Source organism: Thermobia domestica, chromosome 7, assembly GCF_964235325.1.
Source record: "Thermobia domestica chromosome 7, izTheDome1.hap1.1, whole genome shotgun sequence".
NCBI lineage: Eukaryota > Metazoa > Arthropoda > Insecta > Zygentoma > Lepismatidae > Thermobia > Thermobia domestica.
In genome coordinates, this window is record NC_137460.1 from 258,552,329 (window position 1) to 258,570,363 (window position 18,035).

The 18,035-nt window shown below is 34.9% G+C and overlaps 1 protein-coding gene across 2 annotated transcripts in view; it reads left to right on the plus strand.

Moving 5' to 3' along the window:
- Positions 1–18,035, plus strand: part of LOC145689054 (uncharacterized) — a 287,546-nt gene that overhangs the window by 63,085 nt on the left and 206,426 nt on the right. For both annotated transcript variants that reach the window (XM_081763184.1, XM_081763183.1), the window contains exon 2: positions 9,285–9,303. In XM_081763184.1, coding sequence (XP_081619310.1) covers positions 9,285–9,303 — 19 coding nt within the window. The remainder of the gene's footprint in view (positions 1–9,284; positions 9,304–18,035) is intronic.

Sequence of the window (18,035 nt, forward strand, 5' to 3'; positions counted from 1 at the left end):
GCATTTTGACAGTAGGGATGACGTCATCTCATAAGGTGATCTTGGTTTAAAGGCCAAACTGCAGACTTTTACAAAACGGTCTTAGAAAAGTGAAAAACCGCTGGCAAAAATGTATCGCTCCTCAAGGTGACTAGGTGGTGAAGGAGTGGACCTATCATCATGGTGTCAGAGTTCTCGATTGAATTTTTTTCAGGTGATTGCGTGAACGTTTATATCGTTTCCTTGTTGTAAGGACTTTGTAATTAAGCTAAGCACTAGGAAAAAAATAACGATTTAATTGAAAAATTGAAAATGAAAAGATTTTACAATTCACGCTGAGTACAAAAATGAACAAATATTAACTGATGATTGATATTTAACATTTTACAATGTGAGAGAGTAAAAACCTTAGTAGCATGGTAAATAAACTGTTTACTAGTTAATGTACGATTAACGCGTTCTCTTTTTTTTTATTACAACCATTATTGAATTTGTACACTCGAATGGTTTTAATAGCTCTTCATTTTAAAAAAACAAGTCACTGGCAATTTACAATTTCTTTTCGCTCAATAAGTTAAAAATATTGCACTTCAAAATAGTTATAGATCTACTCAAATAGAATTATTTTATCCGATTTCCTTGAAAGAAAATTATTTTTTCAGATATCGTTATAAAAAAACAATTAAAATATGAGTATTTTCCTTAATTATTTTGTGCAGAAAATAATACCAGACATAGAACATAAAGTACTGTACGTATTTACAACTATTGTTTGCAAGAGCTTAGGTTTTATTTCAAACAACAAATAATACTACATTTTTCTTTAAAACTCTGTCTACATACAATTTGTTAACAAAGAATGAACATATTCATTAGAATGTCTTTAAAAGAGGACTTACTATTTTCAATTTTATATAAGGTAATTCTATTGCATGCGCATGGTAAAGAATTATTTGCCATAACTACAAAATAAGAAGAATAATCCACATGCAAATTATTCATATTATACTTTTGCCCTTTCTTTATCTTAATTTATGCACAGTTTCAAAGTCTGTTATGAAGGTTAAATACATACTAATGATTTTAAGCCAAGTCTCAAAGTGAGAATTTTACCCTAACATTGCAGTAATGTGCACTGTTATTTAGTAAAGGAAATCATTAGAGAAATGAAATTTTGTGGGTAAAACCATTGATCTTTATCACCTAACCTACACCCAATTTTTGTTTCTTGTTTTTGCAAGTAGGCAACCTTAAATGATCAACGCCAATGTTTAATGGTCGATTTCCTCTACAAATTTTAAGCTAACTTACGTTAGCAATATTCATTTACAGTAAGCTGTTTCTAGTCATTGGGGATAACATAATGAATCGTTGTTTTGGTGTGGTGATTGCAGCATCCAAGACGACCATGATCAAATAGATCGACAATCATTACAACCGATGAAAGCGCATTAGTCCTTGAGGAACTCAATCTTTTCGTGGTGAAACTGGCGCCTGTTAATGTGACTTGAGCACTGGCGCCTGGTCTCACAGAAAAATGTGTTAAATTTTAAATTTTTACCTAATAATTTTTGCTTAATTTTTTGTTGGTATTTTTATTTTGTATTACGCATATTAAACAGGTATGTTGCGAATTTCAATACAAATGTTACATTTTAGTATGTCTTTGGAAAAATTGAAGAGTTATGAAAAATTTGATAGAATTACAATTATTATTTAGTAAAATGTTCAAAAGTTTCAATATGTTATCACAAGGTGTTCAGAAGTGTCCATTGGAAATTAAAATTTTCAGTTTGAATCCCAATCAGAACTGTCGCCAACTACTAGTAAGAGGCTACAAATACAGGTGGCACGAGCCTATGAGACTTGGCTAGGTTAAAGAGATATCTAAAACCATTAAGACAGATCATGAAGCACACATGTATGGTAAAAGGATCTATGTTAAGGGTAATCCGACAATTCCGATACAGAAACAATTAAGTTTCTTTGGGTTTCACGGTTCTTCACAACAAAGATTATGAAAATCAGGAACAACTTGTGTAATGGTGTTCTGCAAAGTTGGCAGCGATATTCGATTTCTATCTCTTTGGACGACTCAATACTCATATGTATAGAAAGCGTTTCAAGACGATATCAAGTTCACTGCGTGTACGGAAAAGTGATGTCATGACCAACCTCAAAAACTTTACGAACGTGCATTCGTGTTTTGGAAAGAAAGGTGCCTGCACTGGAGTGAAGCAAATAGATCATATAGGGAGTGACATTTCCAAAGGACCAAACTGCCTAGCCACAAAATTTCATTTGTCTAGTGCTTATCCATTGTGGTCAGTGGCAAACTTATTATACGGTACTTGGAATCTAACCAAGGACCCTTAGCACCAAAGGTAAGTGCTTTACTACTGGGCCACCTTGCCCCACTCGAATCTGCTGATGTATGATCTATAGATATTTCTATTTAAGCGATTCCATGCAAGCATATCTCGATTTATCACAGCATCTCAAATTTAGTAGAAATAATACTAATAATGATAATAATAATAATAATAATAATAATAATAATAATAATAATAATAATAATAATAATAATAATAATAATAATAATAATATTGTGATGTATTTCGAAGTAACGTAAGTTTTAAAGAAGCCATAAGCAGTTTAAATCTCAGTGCCCCCAGTGCACTAAAACAAAGTTGAAATGTAATCAAACACAGAAACGGAAAATAACTTCCTTGTACGTCTATGACTATCACACTCTCCTTCATCGTGTGATGCCATTCGTACAAATCTTGTTGTAAGGGTTTGAATATATATGTGCAAAACAATTTTTAAATGTAATCTATGTAAACAAAGCACAATGTATGATTTTTTAAAGTACCTAATTGGGATTATCTCCACAGCTTTGTGTTAAAATCTGCCAAAAACGAAAGCCTGAATTTACTGCTGTACCCACTCGTCCCGAAAAATTTGTTTTACGATAATTTTCGTTTAACAAATTATTCGATATTGGTATAGTATGTCTTACGTGTTCTTTAAGGCTTCCAAATTACCCCCTAAAAGAAGTTAAAGTCAGTGAAGAATAAAATAGTGTTTCTTTCGTCCCCCCCTTTTTTTGGCTTTAATATAACTTTCGTAAATCTCTTTCGGAAAATCTTGAGATGAAATGTCTCGGTTTAACGTCTTACGATTACGCCCGTTACGCTAAGGGAGACAATCATTAAGGCAATTGAGTGATGTTGAAAGAATTGGTGAAATGAAAATGTAAAAGGAAACAGGACTACCCCAAGAAAACACACGGACACGATGTTATCCATCACAAACTTACTTGGCCAGAGATTGAACCAGGGGCCCCGCACACCAGACGTAAGCACTCTACCAGCGAGCCACCGTGCCCCCTAATTAGATTTTTTATAAATCAGTGGATATTTAAAACGATGATTTACAAGAAATCAATAAATATATATATCATTTAAATATATATCATTTAAATTTCAATTTATTTCAAAAAAGAGATGGATAATTTTCCATATAAATCAATGGGTTGAAAAACAAAGATAGAGAAAAAAGCTTTGAGAAAAACATCTTTCCATATATGTCAATGAGTTAGAATGACAAAGATAATGAAGTTGCTTAGAAAAAATAGAAGTTTTCCATATAAATCAATGACTTAAGAAACAAGGATAGGGTAAACAATATGTTTCTATATAAATCAAAGGGTTAATATCCAAAGATAGGGCAGATGTTTAGAGAATAATTTTCCACATTAATCAATGGGCTAGAAACAAAGATAGAGCAGATGCTGAGAGAAGAATAATTATCTATAAAAAGCAATGGATTAAAAACAAAAGGGATAGACGTTTATAGAAGAACAAGTTTTCATATAACTCAATGGGTTAATAACAAAGATAGGACAGATGCTTAGAGAACATGGGCGGCGATTAGGGGGGGCAAAGGGGGGCAGTTGCCCCCGCACTTTTTTAAGTAACCAATTAATGTATATAGTTTCATTTGGAATTGTAACGATTTTGTATGTGTTACTGATTAATAGGAAAAAATGCTGCCATATAATATTTGCTGTTGCGTGAATACGTATTGGTTGTCTTCCCGTGGAGTAAAGAAAGCTACAGTAATTGCGTTTTAATCGCCACAGAAAATAACCCCAAAAAATAACCTATTGGAGCACAATTTCAGCATACTTTCATTTCTTCTTACAAGGGCTCGATATGTTAGTGAGCCGCTTTGAAGCTAATCGAAAGAACATTATGCAAAAAAGTAGGGCCTATTTCACAAGTTATTCTTTAATTGCACAAAAATTGACAGTTCCTAAAATGTCTTTTCTTCTTTCTAAAGTAAGGAATATCGATTAAAAAGAGCGTGATAAGAAACAACTTCTACCTTTTCCATTGTTTTGTAGTGCAATATACGAGTGAAGTGTTGTGTTTAAGGATGTACGAGTGTATATACAATAAAATTTAGTAAATTGAACATAATTCTAGGTTTTAAGTTCATTTTGTATAACTGAAGTGTGGATTGTAAGTATTGTTGTGTTTTGATGTGTTCCAAGGAAGTGAAATCTGCACCTAATGGCAACGAACATATTTCAAAAAGTTGCAAAAGCAAATATTTCTTTAAATGTCGTAGTATTTACTGTCTTTCATTTTCTAAGAGTAATAACATACATTTAATAGCATGTGTGGAATTAAATATTAAGTTTTTCATTAATCCTCAGTTTCAATATAACTTTTGCAAAACAAGCATCATTATTCATTACTATGATTAATATTATCCTTTCTATTTATTTGTTTTGCAAATTTATTAAATAATCTGATCACACAATTTTCCAGACAGAATTTTAAGATGTTCATGAGCAAGGAATCAAATCTCTTCTTACACTTTCGTTGTTTAAGAGTACAAAGGGCTAGTATCTACTTGCGTTGTTCTTCTCAATTTACTTAATAAACTATTATATACGATATACGGTATTTTAACTGAAAATATAGTATCCTATTAGTTATACAACCTTTCGTCAAACAAAATGTTAGAAACAACCAGGAAAACTAACATTTATATACAAATATTCAGATCATGTCTTGCCCCCTCACTTTTAACGTCCAACCGCCGCCACTGTTAGAGAAGAATATTTTTCTATATAATCAACAGGTTAAAATACAAAAATAGCGCAGATGTTTAAAACACAACAATTATCTATAAAAATCAATGGACTAAAAATACTCTGGGCATCAAAATAAAGAACCTCTAAATTAGTGGGCATTTTCGAGGAAAAGTTGACATATAGCATTTTCGCAAACTTTAATGTCTACATAGCACATATCGAGCGTATGCCACCGAGTTTAGGTCTCGCTTGTTTTGTAATATTCGACAGAAAAATCTAGGCAATACGCAATATTTTGTGTATCGAGATTGACAGGCACATTCATGTCCAAAATTATTGTCGCAAGTCCATAAATATGTTGTTTTAGGAATATAATTTCATAACAAATTCGCCCAGCATTTCTTACAACATTAGTATGTGTAAGATCGGTAAAGACATATATGTGGCAAATTTCATGTCAAAAGAGCAGTAAATAAGAACAATAAAACGAAAATAACACTTTCTTGTCCATTTAGCAACAGTTTGTTTTACTGATTCTGATTTTCGTATTTGTAACTCTTTTCCTTCGAAAATTACCACAAATATATCTTTCCCGATTATGCACATAGTATCAGTATTAAAAGAACCGAGCAAAATCATTATCAAATTATATTCTTACAAGAAGACAGTTATAGATATGCGACTATCATTTTGGACATGAGTGTACATTACGTAGTTATATGAGTCATGGCAGGAAAATTAAGTTTGCTGCACCCAACATTACTCACAACATTTATTAACAATAATGACGGAATATGATATAAAATTAGAAACTTTAATAAAATAAACTTTGAAATCTGCGTTCCCTTAAAGTTGTTTGTGTCTTGCAGAGTAATGTATTGAACTTTCATACTTATAATCTTCGTTTACCTTTTGTCGTTACAACGTGTCTCTTCTACCAATTAATGAGTAATACAATAAGCTATACAAATAAAGATATAAAATACAGTGAATTCCTTGCCAGTAAAAATGAAACGGTAGACTGTGTTCCGGAGAGTCTATTCATGTTCATTCGTTTGATATATGGTGGCTTCAACTTGTTGGAAGAAGGCCCAGAGGATGATGAAGAAATAACTTTGGGCAGGAAGGAAGCTGATACTCAGACAAGGGTTCTAAGTATAGCCCATGATCTTGTCTACAATGTAACTAATGGAGAACATTGGACCTGTAAACATGTTGGAGTGGCAAGAACCTTGAATCAAGCGAGCGATTAAAGGAACTAGCGTCCTTGTTTCACAATGCATGACATAATCAGCTATCACAGGTTGTTGCTGGTAGACACTGCTATGGCAGAGAAAACACTGCAAACCATGGATGATGAAACAAGAACTGTGATTCCTTCTAATTTCATAAGTGGTAGATTTACTTATTTTAGATGCGACAACATCGACATAAATTATGCCAAGCTAGACGGAAAAAAAAATATCTTCCATGCTACACAAATGGTAGGTTGGCAAAGTGGCCAGAAAACGACATGATGAAGTTGAAAGGATTGAAAGCATCAAAAATGTCAAGCCTTCAAATACCAAAACTTATGGAAGAGCTGTTTCCGGCAGGAACAGTGAAAGAAACATCTTGTACAAATTCAACAGAAAATACAAGGAAGGAACGGTTCCAAAAATCTGAGAATAGTGCAATTGCTGAAGCTACTGCACAACACATGGCGTTTTCCTACTGCATCAAGATGAAGAAGACGTCAAGGAAAGCTGGACAAGCTTTAACTAAAGGCACAGCAAAACTTTACCTGGCATGACAAGTCTCGGTTGCATGCCCATCATCCAGACACCTGTACATGATCTGGATACTTTAAATACTGTCGTCTTGAGATGGTAGCACGTGACTATTTAACATGTACAGCATTTCGTTGTTATCACGGTGAATGAAGCATTGTTCTCCAAAGTGATGGAACTGAAATGGGCAAACAATGATTACCACAAATTCCTCATTGTTTGGTTCGATGGGTTACACATTGTCATAAAATTCTTGGAAGCCATTGGCTAATATGTACGATCATCAGGACTATTGGGAGCCTGGGTTGATAGCAACCTAATTGGTGCAATAACTATAGAGCAGGTACTAGCACGAACATCTTATACGGAGGGAATGAGAACCCACAAGATCACTCTTCAATCTTTATGGAGAATAATACTTCCACAGTTGCTAAGCTTCATAGAAGAGAATAATCCAGAACTAGAAAATATGATTCAGAAAACAAAAAGTGACCATATTGAATAAATTGTGTCACTGTTTCAAGCAGAACAGTTACAGCGATAATCCCAGCTTTTATTGCAAATAACGAGAACCCGAACTTTATGTTTTAGTTATCCTAGTAGGTATATTGAAACCGAAGCCGGGCACACAGATCAATAAAACATAAGTACCGTAAAGTAAAATATGTATGAATGGTGAACTTTGGCGAAAGTATTAACGGACGAGAATTCACTAAACAATATAAATCACAAAACCTAGTTAAACTATGTAAAAGTATAATGTTACTAGATACGAAATATACAATTAATGATACAGAAAATTACAAGCAATCAAGAAACTATTATTGGCGTTCTTTGATTATTTTAACTTTTTTTTCTCTTAATTCTGTTTGAGTACGTTCAACGAAGTGGTGGCTTTTAAATATATTAATGAATCAATCTTTTAACTACTCACAGTTAATCTTCGACCGGCCAGCTGATATCACTCGGGTCCTGGGGTAGAATTCACCAGACGATAAATCCGCAGAAGACTTTTAGGTTGAGCCCAGGATGAGCTTGAAGCGGCGTAGGTTAACTTCGGGATCCCAATTCAGCTTCCCGCGAATAGAAGTGAGTGATCGTCTTAACTAATGCTCTTAGTTCCTTGTTACTCGCTGGTTCGAACTCAAACGTTTATTACGAAAAAACTGATATTACAGACAAATTTGAGAATATTAGCACGTACTATATGTAACTTACAAAATCAAACTTTTACTTTAGGTCAACCCTTCCAAGGGGAGTGCTTCCTTCTATTACTCTTGAAAAGTAACGCACCCCACTCGCTGTGGTGGGTGCTCTTCGAAATGCCAAACAGGCACGCGTACCAAACACACACTGACTGAGCGTTCTAGTTAACAAATCAAAGCTTGTATATGGCCAACATCGGGAAAAACCCGATATTTACTCCTAGCGTCGGGACCAGAATTATTATCCAATAAGCTTTTAGTTATAAAAGTGCGTAGGTGGAAAACGATTGTCCCGAAAATCAGACTCAAAGGAACATTCACTAAGCACGTTATTAGCACGTGAACAGTCCTTGTTCCTCGGCCATATATGGCCGTAAAAATCGAAGTGAGGCCTACCAACACTAATGTACATAATACCAAACCGATTAAGAAAGCGTCAGAGTTGTTCCCTCTTATCTATGAGGGTTGGTTAATAAAGTTCGAAATTAAGTCTGTTTTTTTCCCAATGTCCTTTTTAAATACAAAAAATAAGCTTTGGGTCGGTGATAAATCAATAGTTAAAAACAAATATAGGGCAGATATTTACAGAAGAGCAATTTTCCACACAAATTAATGGGTTAAAACCAAGCAGCGCACATGCTTAAGGAAGAATAATTTTCCGTATAAGTCAATGGGTTTTAAAACAAATACCACAGACTAGGTATAAGTATTCTATATAAATCAATGGGTCCTAAAACAAAGATACTAGAGATGCTTAGTGAAGTATAAGCTTTCCATATAAATCAATAAGCTGAGAAACAAAGATAGCGCAGATATTTCGATAAGAATAACTTTCCATGTAAATGAATAGGTTAAAATGCAAAGATAGCACAGATGCTTAGAAAAGAACAATTTTCTATAAAATAAACCAATGGGTTAAAAATAAAGATAGAGTATATGCTTAGAGAAGAAGGGGTAAAAGAAAAGGACGACAAAGACGCTTCGAGAATTTTCCATATAAACCAACAAACTGAAAAACGAAAATAGCGCAGATGTTTGGAAAGTAATACTTTTCCATATAATTAACTATACTAAAAAAAAATGTTGCGCTGGACTCAACACCGGCAAGCAGTGTAAAATTAAATAGTGTAAAATAATATTTACAATAATACTAGTAATATAAATAAAGGTGTGAAATTGATAAGTAGTGATATTCATACATTTTCTCTCGTTTATTTGCAGATTACTTCAGGAATTTGGTGTAAGTATACGTTAATAATTTCATATTTCAACTTGGAATAGCTTGTAACTAACATTTTGTTTCAACAAACATAAATAAAAGTAACTTTTATAATACTAACTAATCTGGAATGTTCTAGTACTATCTTCTAGTACAAACCATGAGATAAAACTGGCTAAACAATTATTTGTTAACTAAGTGAGTTTCATTTCACAGTGTAAAACTGCCATAAACTTCCAAACTATGTGATTTCAATTCTTAAACTTTAAATAGTACATCTGTAACTACTGCTTGCAATAGAGGAATAAGATCAAAGACAGAGTGTGTTTCTTGGACGTTGAATCGATATCAAACAGCCATGACTCGCTATCTCTTACGGCTGTAGCTTTATGCAAAGAAGTATTGAAGCCGGAAGCACGAAAAAAAAAATCAAGCACTTTCGACTTTGGTAGTGTTACTTGCTTTGATTGCTAAAAACTACTTGTTACTATTCCGTTTTTATTCCACAGTGATCAACGTTGTAACCGGAAACGGTTGATTTCTATCACTTCCGGTTTGAATGCAGAGTTAACGCAGGAGATAAAACTAAATCTGATACATTGAGGCAGTAAATCGCTTGCATAAAACAGTTTGTTGCTATCCATTATTGTTTTTATTATCTACATTATGAAATTGAAAGTGACTATGTTTGTTACTCGTAATCTCTTGAACCGCCCTACCCCGACCGATTTCCATCAAATTTTTGACGTAGAAGCGGTTCTAGCCTGGAAGTGTTTTTAGCTATTCACTTTGACGATAGAACTTATTGGTGGGGGAAAAGGGAGTATTATAAAACATAAATCAAACTTAATAACTCTTGAACTAAACGACCCATCTCGATCAAATTTTCAACATAGATGAGATTCGTGCCTGCGGTGAGTTTCATCACTTCACTTTGACGGAGCAACGTAGGGGAAGGGGAGGAAGGGGAGACATACTAAAATCAATTTTTATAAAAAATAAAAGTGACTATGTTCGTGAGTTCATAACTCTTGAATCACCCGATCGATCTGAATCAAATTTTCAACATAGATGAGATTCGTACCTAGGGTGATTTTTATCACTTCACTTTGGCGGTGTAACGTAGGGGAGGAGGAGGAGAGGAATATATACTAAAATCAATTTTTATGAAAATAAAAGTGACTATGTTCGTGAGTTCATAACTCTTGAATCACCCGATCGATCTGAATCAAATTTTCAACATAGATAAGGTTCAAGCCTGGAAATCTTTTTATCATTTCATTTCGACGGTTGATCTTAGGGGGAAGGGGAGGAGGGGAATTCATTTGAACATTCAAATGAACAAACCTTAATAAGTCTTGAACCAATTGACCGATCTCGAACCAACTTTCAACATAGATAAAGTTCGGACCTACTTTTACGATGAAACGTAGGACAGGGGAAGATATATGTAAAAAAAAAAATAAATAAAATAAAATAAAAGTATTGCCTTGTGACTTCATCATTCTTAAACCACCCGACCGATCTTAACCAAGTTTTCAACATAGATGAGGCTCAGATCTGGGGTGGCTTTTATCATCACTTTCACGGTAGAACTTAGGGGAAGGGGAGAGGAAAAATCTATAAAAATAAATAAAACTTAATAACTCTTGAGCCACCCGACCGATCTCGATCAAATTTTCAACATAGATGAGGTTCGGGTCTGGAAAGATTTTATATATATGTTTTTTCACTTTGACAGTAGAACCTAGGGGAGGGGAGTGGGATATTTATGTATAAAAATAAATTAAACTTAACTCTTGAGCTATCCAAACGATCTCGATCAAATTTTCAACATGGATGACGTTCGGGCCTGGGATAATTTTTGTCGTTTAACTTTGACGGTACATCGTAGGGGAGGGGGAGGGAAGATATATGTAAAAAATTAAAAATGAAGTGATTGTCTTTGTGACTTCAGCAATCTTGAACCACCCGACCGATCTCGATCAAATTTTTAATGTATATGACGTTCGGGCCTGAAGTGTGAAACGACTTTTTAGGTTGTCTGGGGTAAAATAACCGACTACCATCATTACCCCGAACAATACCAGGAGTCACGAACCTGAGAAATTTCAATTCGGAGATGTTTCAAAGAACATAACAGAATAAATGCAAATTACTATTAATGATTTATTAAAATAAAATAAAAATAATCAAAATATTAAAAGAAAACGAACAACAATAACTGACAATGAACAAGATGACTTAAATAAAACGAAACAACATAGCAAGAAAGGATATAGCTCATTCTTTATCATTCAAAATAGCCTCTAGGAAAATATGATTGGCAATATGTGTATGCCAAGTGGCACCTGTTCTAGTCTTGTATCTAGAAATTTTGTAACTCATGGCTCTGAAAAACTTTAATCTATTACTTGAGGCTGACAAGATTAATGTTGTCTAGGGGAAATGAAGTTACAATTATAGCAACTTAGTCAATAACAAAGTCAAAGACGTATTTACCTCCTATAAGGTGACGTCCCACGAGGATCAGCCTCAGCTGTTGGTCGTTGGAGTGTGTTCCAGAAATTTGTATAATTTTGCTTATATATTTTTCTGATAGGGTGTTGGACGTAAATGGTAACAAAGGTGGAATCGAATAGTACGATTAGGCGGAGTTTATGGTGATTCCTTTGACGTGTTTATTCGTGACTAGTTGTGAACTTGATTAGCATAGCATAGCGATGTAGAGATAGGAAGAATATCCGTTTTCCGGATTTCATTATTTTTCCTTTTTTCTTAATTTGTTTACGACAAAATTTCTGTGGATGGTACAGCCACATTTTCCGTACAATACCTTTCCCGTAGGAAACCACAACTATCAAAGTTTAAGTCAGTGTTTATGCATTTCCAGGATAATATCTGCCATCCTGTTATTCCTGGAGCGCCAAACAAATGGAATTTCTTAACTAAAATAATAATGAAATTTAAGTCCAAAACCAACCAAGAGAAAACAAGACTTTGTTATAAGAAAATTAATGATTCAGTTAATTTAAAATTATCTATAAATTATCATAATCAAAAATATATCTTGCAAGTGTTTCTTATCATTTCTCTTTGACCGTATAACTTAGGGGAAGGGGATAGAAGGGGGAGACAAAAATTAATAACTCTTGAACCACCGGACCGATCTTGATCAAATTTACAACCTAGATGAGATGTTTTTTGTCATATCATTTTGACGTTGTAATTTAAAGGTGGGGAGGGGAGAGATATTAAAAATGATCGGAAATGGCCGATATTATGTTGAATCCATAGGTTTTGGGGTCTCTAAGATGAGCACTGACACTTCTGATGCCGTGTAAATCCAAAGTCATCCCCGCAATTTGGGGGACGGAATATATATATATATATATATATATATTATCGAAATGACCAATATCAGTGTGAAATTCATAGTTTTCCGGGTCTCTGAGATGAACAATGACACTTCCAATCCCGTCTTCTGCAACATGGGTAAGGGAGGGGAATATATGACAATTATAGAAAATGACCGATATCAAAAAGCGCTTTAGTAATAGTAAAGTGACTGACTAACGAAACAGATTACAATTTTTTTATTATACCCCAGCGAAGCTGATCATTTATGCTAGTTCAGTGATAAACGTTGAAACTGTACATCGCTTGCATAGAAAGTGTTTTGCTATCTATTACGGTTTTTATTCTGTAGTGATAAACGTTAAAACTGAAATTGGTTAACTTGAACCACTTGTGGTTTGAATAGAATATTAACAGGGGAGGTGAAACCTATTGTTGGAACATGAAATCGTTTGCAAGAAACCGGTTTTCGGTATGTTTTGCAGATTTTGTTCTATAGAAATATGTATTGAAATCTGAAGTGATAGTAAATTTCAAGTACCATTTTTCAGGTTTACACAAAGTGTTGCTGGTGCTAATCATATGTCGTTTTGAGACACTAAATCGATTGCAGGAAGCCACTTATTGCAATCTGTTACCGTTTCTGTTCCATGGCGATAAAAGTTGAAACTGAAAAATGGTTTTTATTAACCACTTCCGGTTTGATTAGAGAATTAACCAGGAAAAAGTCATCCACCCTTAGCACACTGAATCAATTACAATAAATCATTTCTTGACATCTTTTAGTTTTTGCTCCATGGAAAACACTGTTGAAACCGGAATTGCTAGCAATTGAAACCACTTTCGGGTTTCAGCAAAGTGCTATATGTTGTGCTAAATCGATTGCTAAAAAAAAATGTCGCTATCTATTACATTTTGCTCTATGTGATAAAATATTGAAACCAAAAATGATAAATTTGAGCCACTTCCGGTTTGAATAGAAGGAAAACAGAGGAGAATGGCCATATTCTTGGGACACTGAACCTACTGCAAAAAAAAAAAATGTTCTCGGTAACACTGACTGTTTCTGCTCTGATAGCTGTTGACAGATGAACGGACAAAGCCGTTCTAGAAATCTTCAGACACAAGCATAGCATAATTTGGAAGTGCTAAAAATGAAGTATCATTTAATCATTAAGATTTATTTACCGCATGGGATGAAAATATGACGATAAATCAATACTGTCTAATCATTCCTAAAGTTTAACCCAGATTGGAGGCGTCCACCTATTTTTGGAGGCAAAAATTTTCCTGAGGAATATTCAGGAATATTCTTTGGGAGGAAATTTGTATTCTGTTGTTTTTTACTTTCCCTATGCGAAATTGTTTTTACTTGGTCTTCCGGTCTAAACAGACAGCTTCAGTTGAGTCTTGGAAGTTCAAAATACCAGCACTAGAAGTGACACAGAATTTGGTTGGACAAGCCCCCCAAATGATTTCCTGGCCCCTAAATGACCAGCTTTTAAAAGTACAACGTAAGATTATATCGCTTCAATCATTTAAAAATAACAAAGTTTACACATGATTAATAATTTACGGTAAATTATTTATCCATTCTTACCGATCGGAAAATAGCATGGTATCTAACAGAATGAGTGAGGTTGCAATAACTGGCTTCCAGATAAAAGATTTAGCACATGACTTAAAGAACTGAGGAATAACAGTAAAAACAAAATACCGTAAACGCTGTAAAGTGTATTTCAGAGCCTACCTCCTTAGAAAGGTCGCCCATTTCATACAATCACCGTTTGGCCAGTTCATTGCACAATGCAGTCTTACTGCTCCTGACGTTGTATAGCACACCATCGCAAATAGTCAGAAACTACGATCGCCAACTGATCTTTGCTAACCCAGATATGTATAATATTGTATATGATTAGTGAAAGTGTTTACCAAAAAATTAATTCATTTTAATGTTTGGGCTACAAATAATTCGAACTTGCTACTTTTTGAGCACTATCTTGCTGTTTTTTTATCTTCAGATCTGGCAACACTGGCCCCAGTCATGGTTCGGAGCACGCGTTAACAATATATTAAGATCTTCGTAATCGTGGTATTGCATAACGACGTAAACTCACTGAAACTCAAGTCCATGCCTTCTAAACTCAGATGGGAATTCATGAGTAATTCTAGAATGTAATAGAAACGGAACGAAAAATGCATGGGTTGAGAAAAGGTCTTGATTTATCTTCTCTTCACTTCTTGAACCAGTAGCACCGAAATCTCCTCAAGGTCAATAAAGTTAATAACTTAATGGAACCCGAGATAATACGAAATAGCAGGCCAGCTCGGTTGAGCATGCAAGACGTCAAGATAATCACTTCTGAAGTATCTCGTAGTTCTTTAATTACTGTCATTATGTATAGAACATGTTTTAATTAAGAAGACGTCTGAAGACAAAACTGTGAATATGGAGTTATTAGCCTCAGCTGCAAAACTCTTGATGATACCAAACATAGTTTCAAGTGGCAAAGTTCTTAACATACAATATTCTACAGCATTATAAAATTATAACGAAAGAAAATAAATGTCCAGCCATGGAACATATCAATCAACAGGTCTCATTGAATTTATCAAAATTATATGAATTGGTATGCATGCTCATGCGTAGTTTTTGACAAAATCTTTTTTAAACCTAGCTAGTAGTATCACGCATACACCACGTGAAAGAGTTTGGTTTTTAATGGTGTGATATTTTCTCAGTAATTATTGAAACTGGAAATATTGGATTTATACCACTCCCGGTTTTAGTAGACACAGGCTCGGACTGGTCAGGGCAGGAGATCAGAAATCCCTGCCGGGGCCCCTCACTAAATATGATATATAAAATAATGAATATTGAATAACATGTAGAGTAAGATAAAACATATCTGCTGTGTTGAAGCATAGTTACTCGTTGTCGTTTGATCGATGGTTCCCAGGATTAAATGTAGTCTTGAGGTCTCATTATTGGAATGAAACTAACAGTATTATGAAGTCCTGTTTCGGGCCCTTTCTTTATGGCCTAGTAAGAATATATTTCAATAATATGAACAATGGACCCCATCATCATATTGTCTAAATGTGTATTGGTTCCCCGTGAATGCCGAAATGGGAACTTGCAAGTGAGACCCCTGCGGGGGCCCTATAGTCCCCAGTCCGAGACTGAGTAGACATATAAAAGAGAAGATGGAATATGTTTCTGGGACGCTTAATTCATTACAGGAAACAAGTTCTTGATGTGTATTACGGTTCTTTTCCATAGTAACTAATGTTGAAGCCGGAAGTAGTTGATTTCTTTCACTTGTGGTTTGAATAGAGAAAATGAAATGAAATGAAATCTTTGAGTTTTGCGTCCCACGATTATGCCGGTTTGGCTAAAGGAGACGGTGATGATGAGAAATGAATGAAATGGTGGAATGAACAAAGTGGGAGGAAACGGGAGAACCCTGAGGAAACCCCACGAGCACGGTGTTTGTCCACCATAAAGACCACACGGCGCGAGCTGGGATCGAACAAGGGACCGCAAGCACCGGAGGTGAACGCTCTACCACTTAGCAACGGATTTGAATAAAGAATTAACAGAAAAAATGATACCTATTTTAAGAACGCTAATTAAATCCGAAAACGGTTGTCGCTACTTGTTACCATTTTTGTTGTATGTGGATCAATATTGAAACCGAAGTTGCCGTAAATTACAACCAGTTCCGATTTTACCAGAGTGTTATGAATGGAGACGTAATTTAATTGATTGCAGAAAACCACATCTATTACTGTTTTCACTCTATAGGGACCAAGGTTAAAACCGGAAATTGTTTATTTCTACCACTTCTGGTTTGGGTATCGTGTCCAAAAATGAACCTATCCCTAACTTTTAATGCTCCACATTCTGACCAAATTTAGAATGGATTGATAGAGTAGCTCTCGATATTTATTTTTGTTTCCCGCACAAACGGATAGAGTAATTATATAAAGGAGTTTCGGTAAAGCAGGCGCGCAGCTAGAAATTTTTGTTGAGAGAGGTCGAAGCTGTGGGGGAATCCAATCCTATTTTCCAAATCACTACTTCTATGTATTATTGAACGGGCAGCATTCTGCACCGAAAAAGACGGTAAATAATTGTAAAATACTTCCATTTACGTTTTCAGAACAAAATGGGAGAAGTAGATTGTTTTTATTAGAGAGAGAGAGAGAGTACAGATGAAGTGTGAGATCAAATTTTCCTGCTTCATCAATCATTTTATTGTTAAACAAATACAGTTTTCTTGACAAAATGTACAAATGAATGTTGAGCTAGGAAGTTTTTGCAGGTCGATTGGAGCAATGCGACTCCATCATGGGGGCGTTCCTATCATAAACAAACCTCCTTACAAATTGATGCTAAATGATAAATACGTCACAAAAGATAAGTTTGATGCTTAAGTACATACTTATTAACTTTTAGATTTATGGCAGTAGTTTAGCTATACAACGATGCAATAATGAGATATAGGTGGAAAGTGTAATTAACTGTAGAACTTTCATTTTTACTTAACTATAACGTTGTGTAAAGATGAAATATACAGCGTGTCTTAAAAGTTCCCTGACATAGGGAAGCTCTGTTATTATCAGAGTTACAACGAAATGTAAGAGGGGAAACCGTCTCCAAATATGTTTTCAATTCGAAGTGAAAGTTTTTTTTTTTTTTTTAAATAGGACGAGCCGTTTGGGCTGTACACTCTTTTTGCACCCAATGTTAAATGAAAATGCAACGTTGCCATTTACCTGGACTCACAACATAAGTGAATGAAGTGACTCACTTTTACGCTAACGTGTCTGTGGCCAATCCTCATTTCAAACTTGGCCCCATTCACATTATGTCCGGTGCTTGCGATCCCTGGTTCGATCCCAGCTCGCGCCGTATAGACTTTGTGGTGCACAAACACCGTGTTCGTGCGTTTTCTCAGGGTTCTCCTGTTTCCTCCCACTTTCTTCACTCCACCATTTCACTCATTTCCCATTATCACTGTCTCCTTTAGACTAACCGGCGTAAGCGTGGGACGTAAAACCTAAAGATTTCATTTCATTTCACATTATGTTATGGGTCCAGGTAAATGGCAACGTTGCATTTTCATTGAACTTTGGACGAATAAAGAGCGTACAGCCCAAATGGCTTGTCCGATTTAACATTTTTTTAAGTTTAGATTGTAAACATCATATTTAGAGATGGTTTCCCCTCTTACATTTTGTTGTAACTGATAATAACAGATCTCCCTTATGTCAGGGGACTTTTGAGACACCCTGTATATCAATCGATGAATACCATGAAACTAAACAAAATTGCAAGCTTCACGGTAAATTCTCATGCGTAATTTTCGAGAAAATAGAGGAAAGCAAAC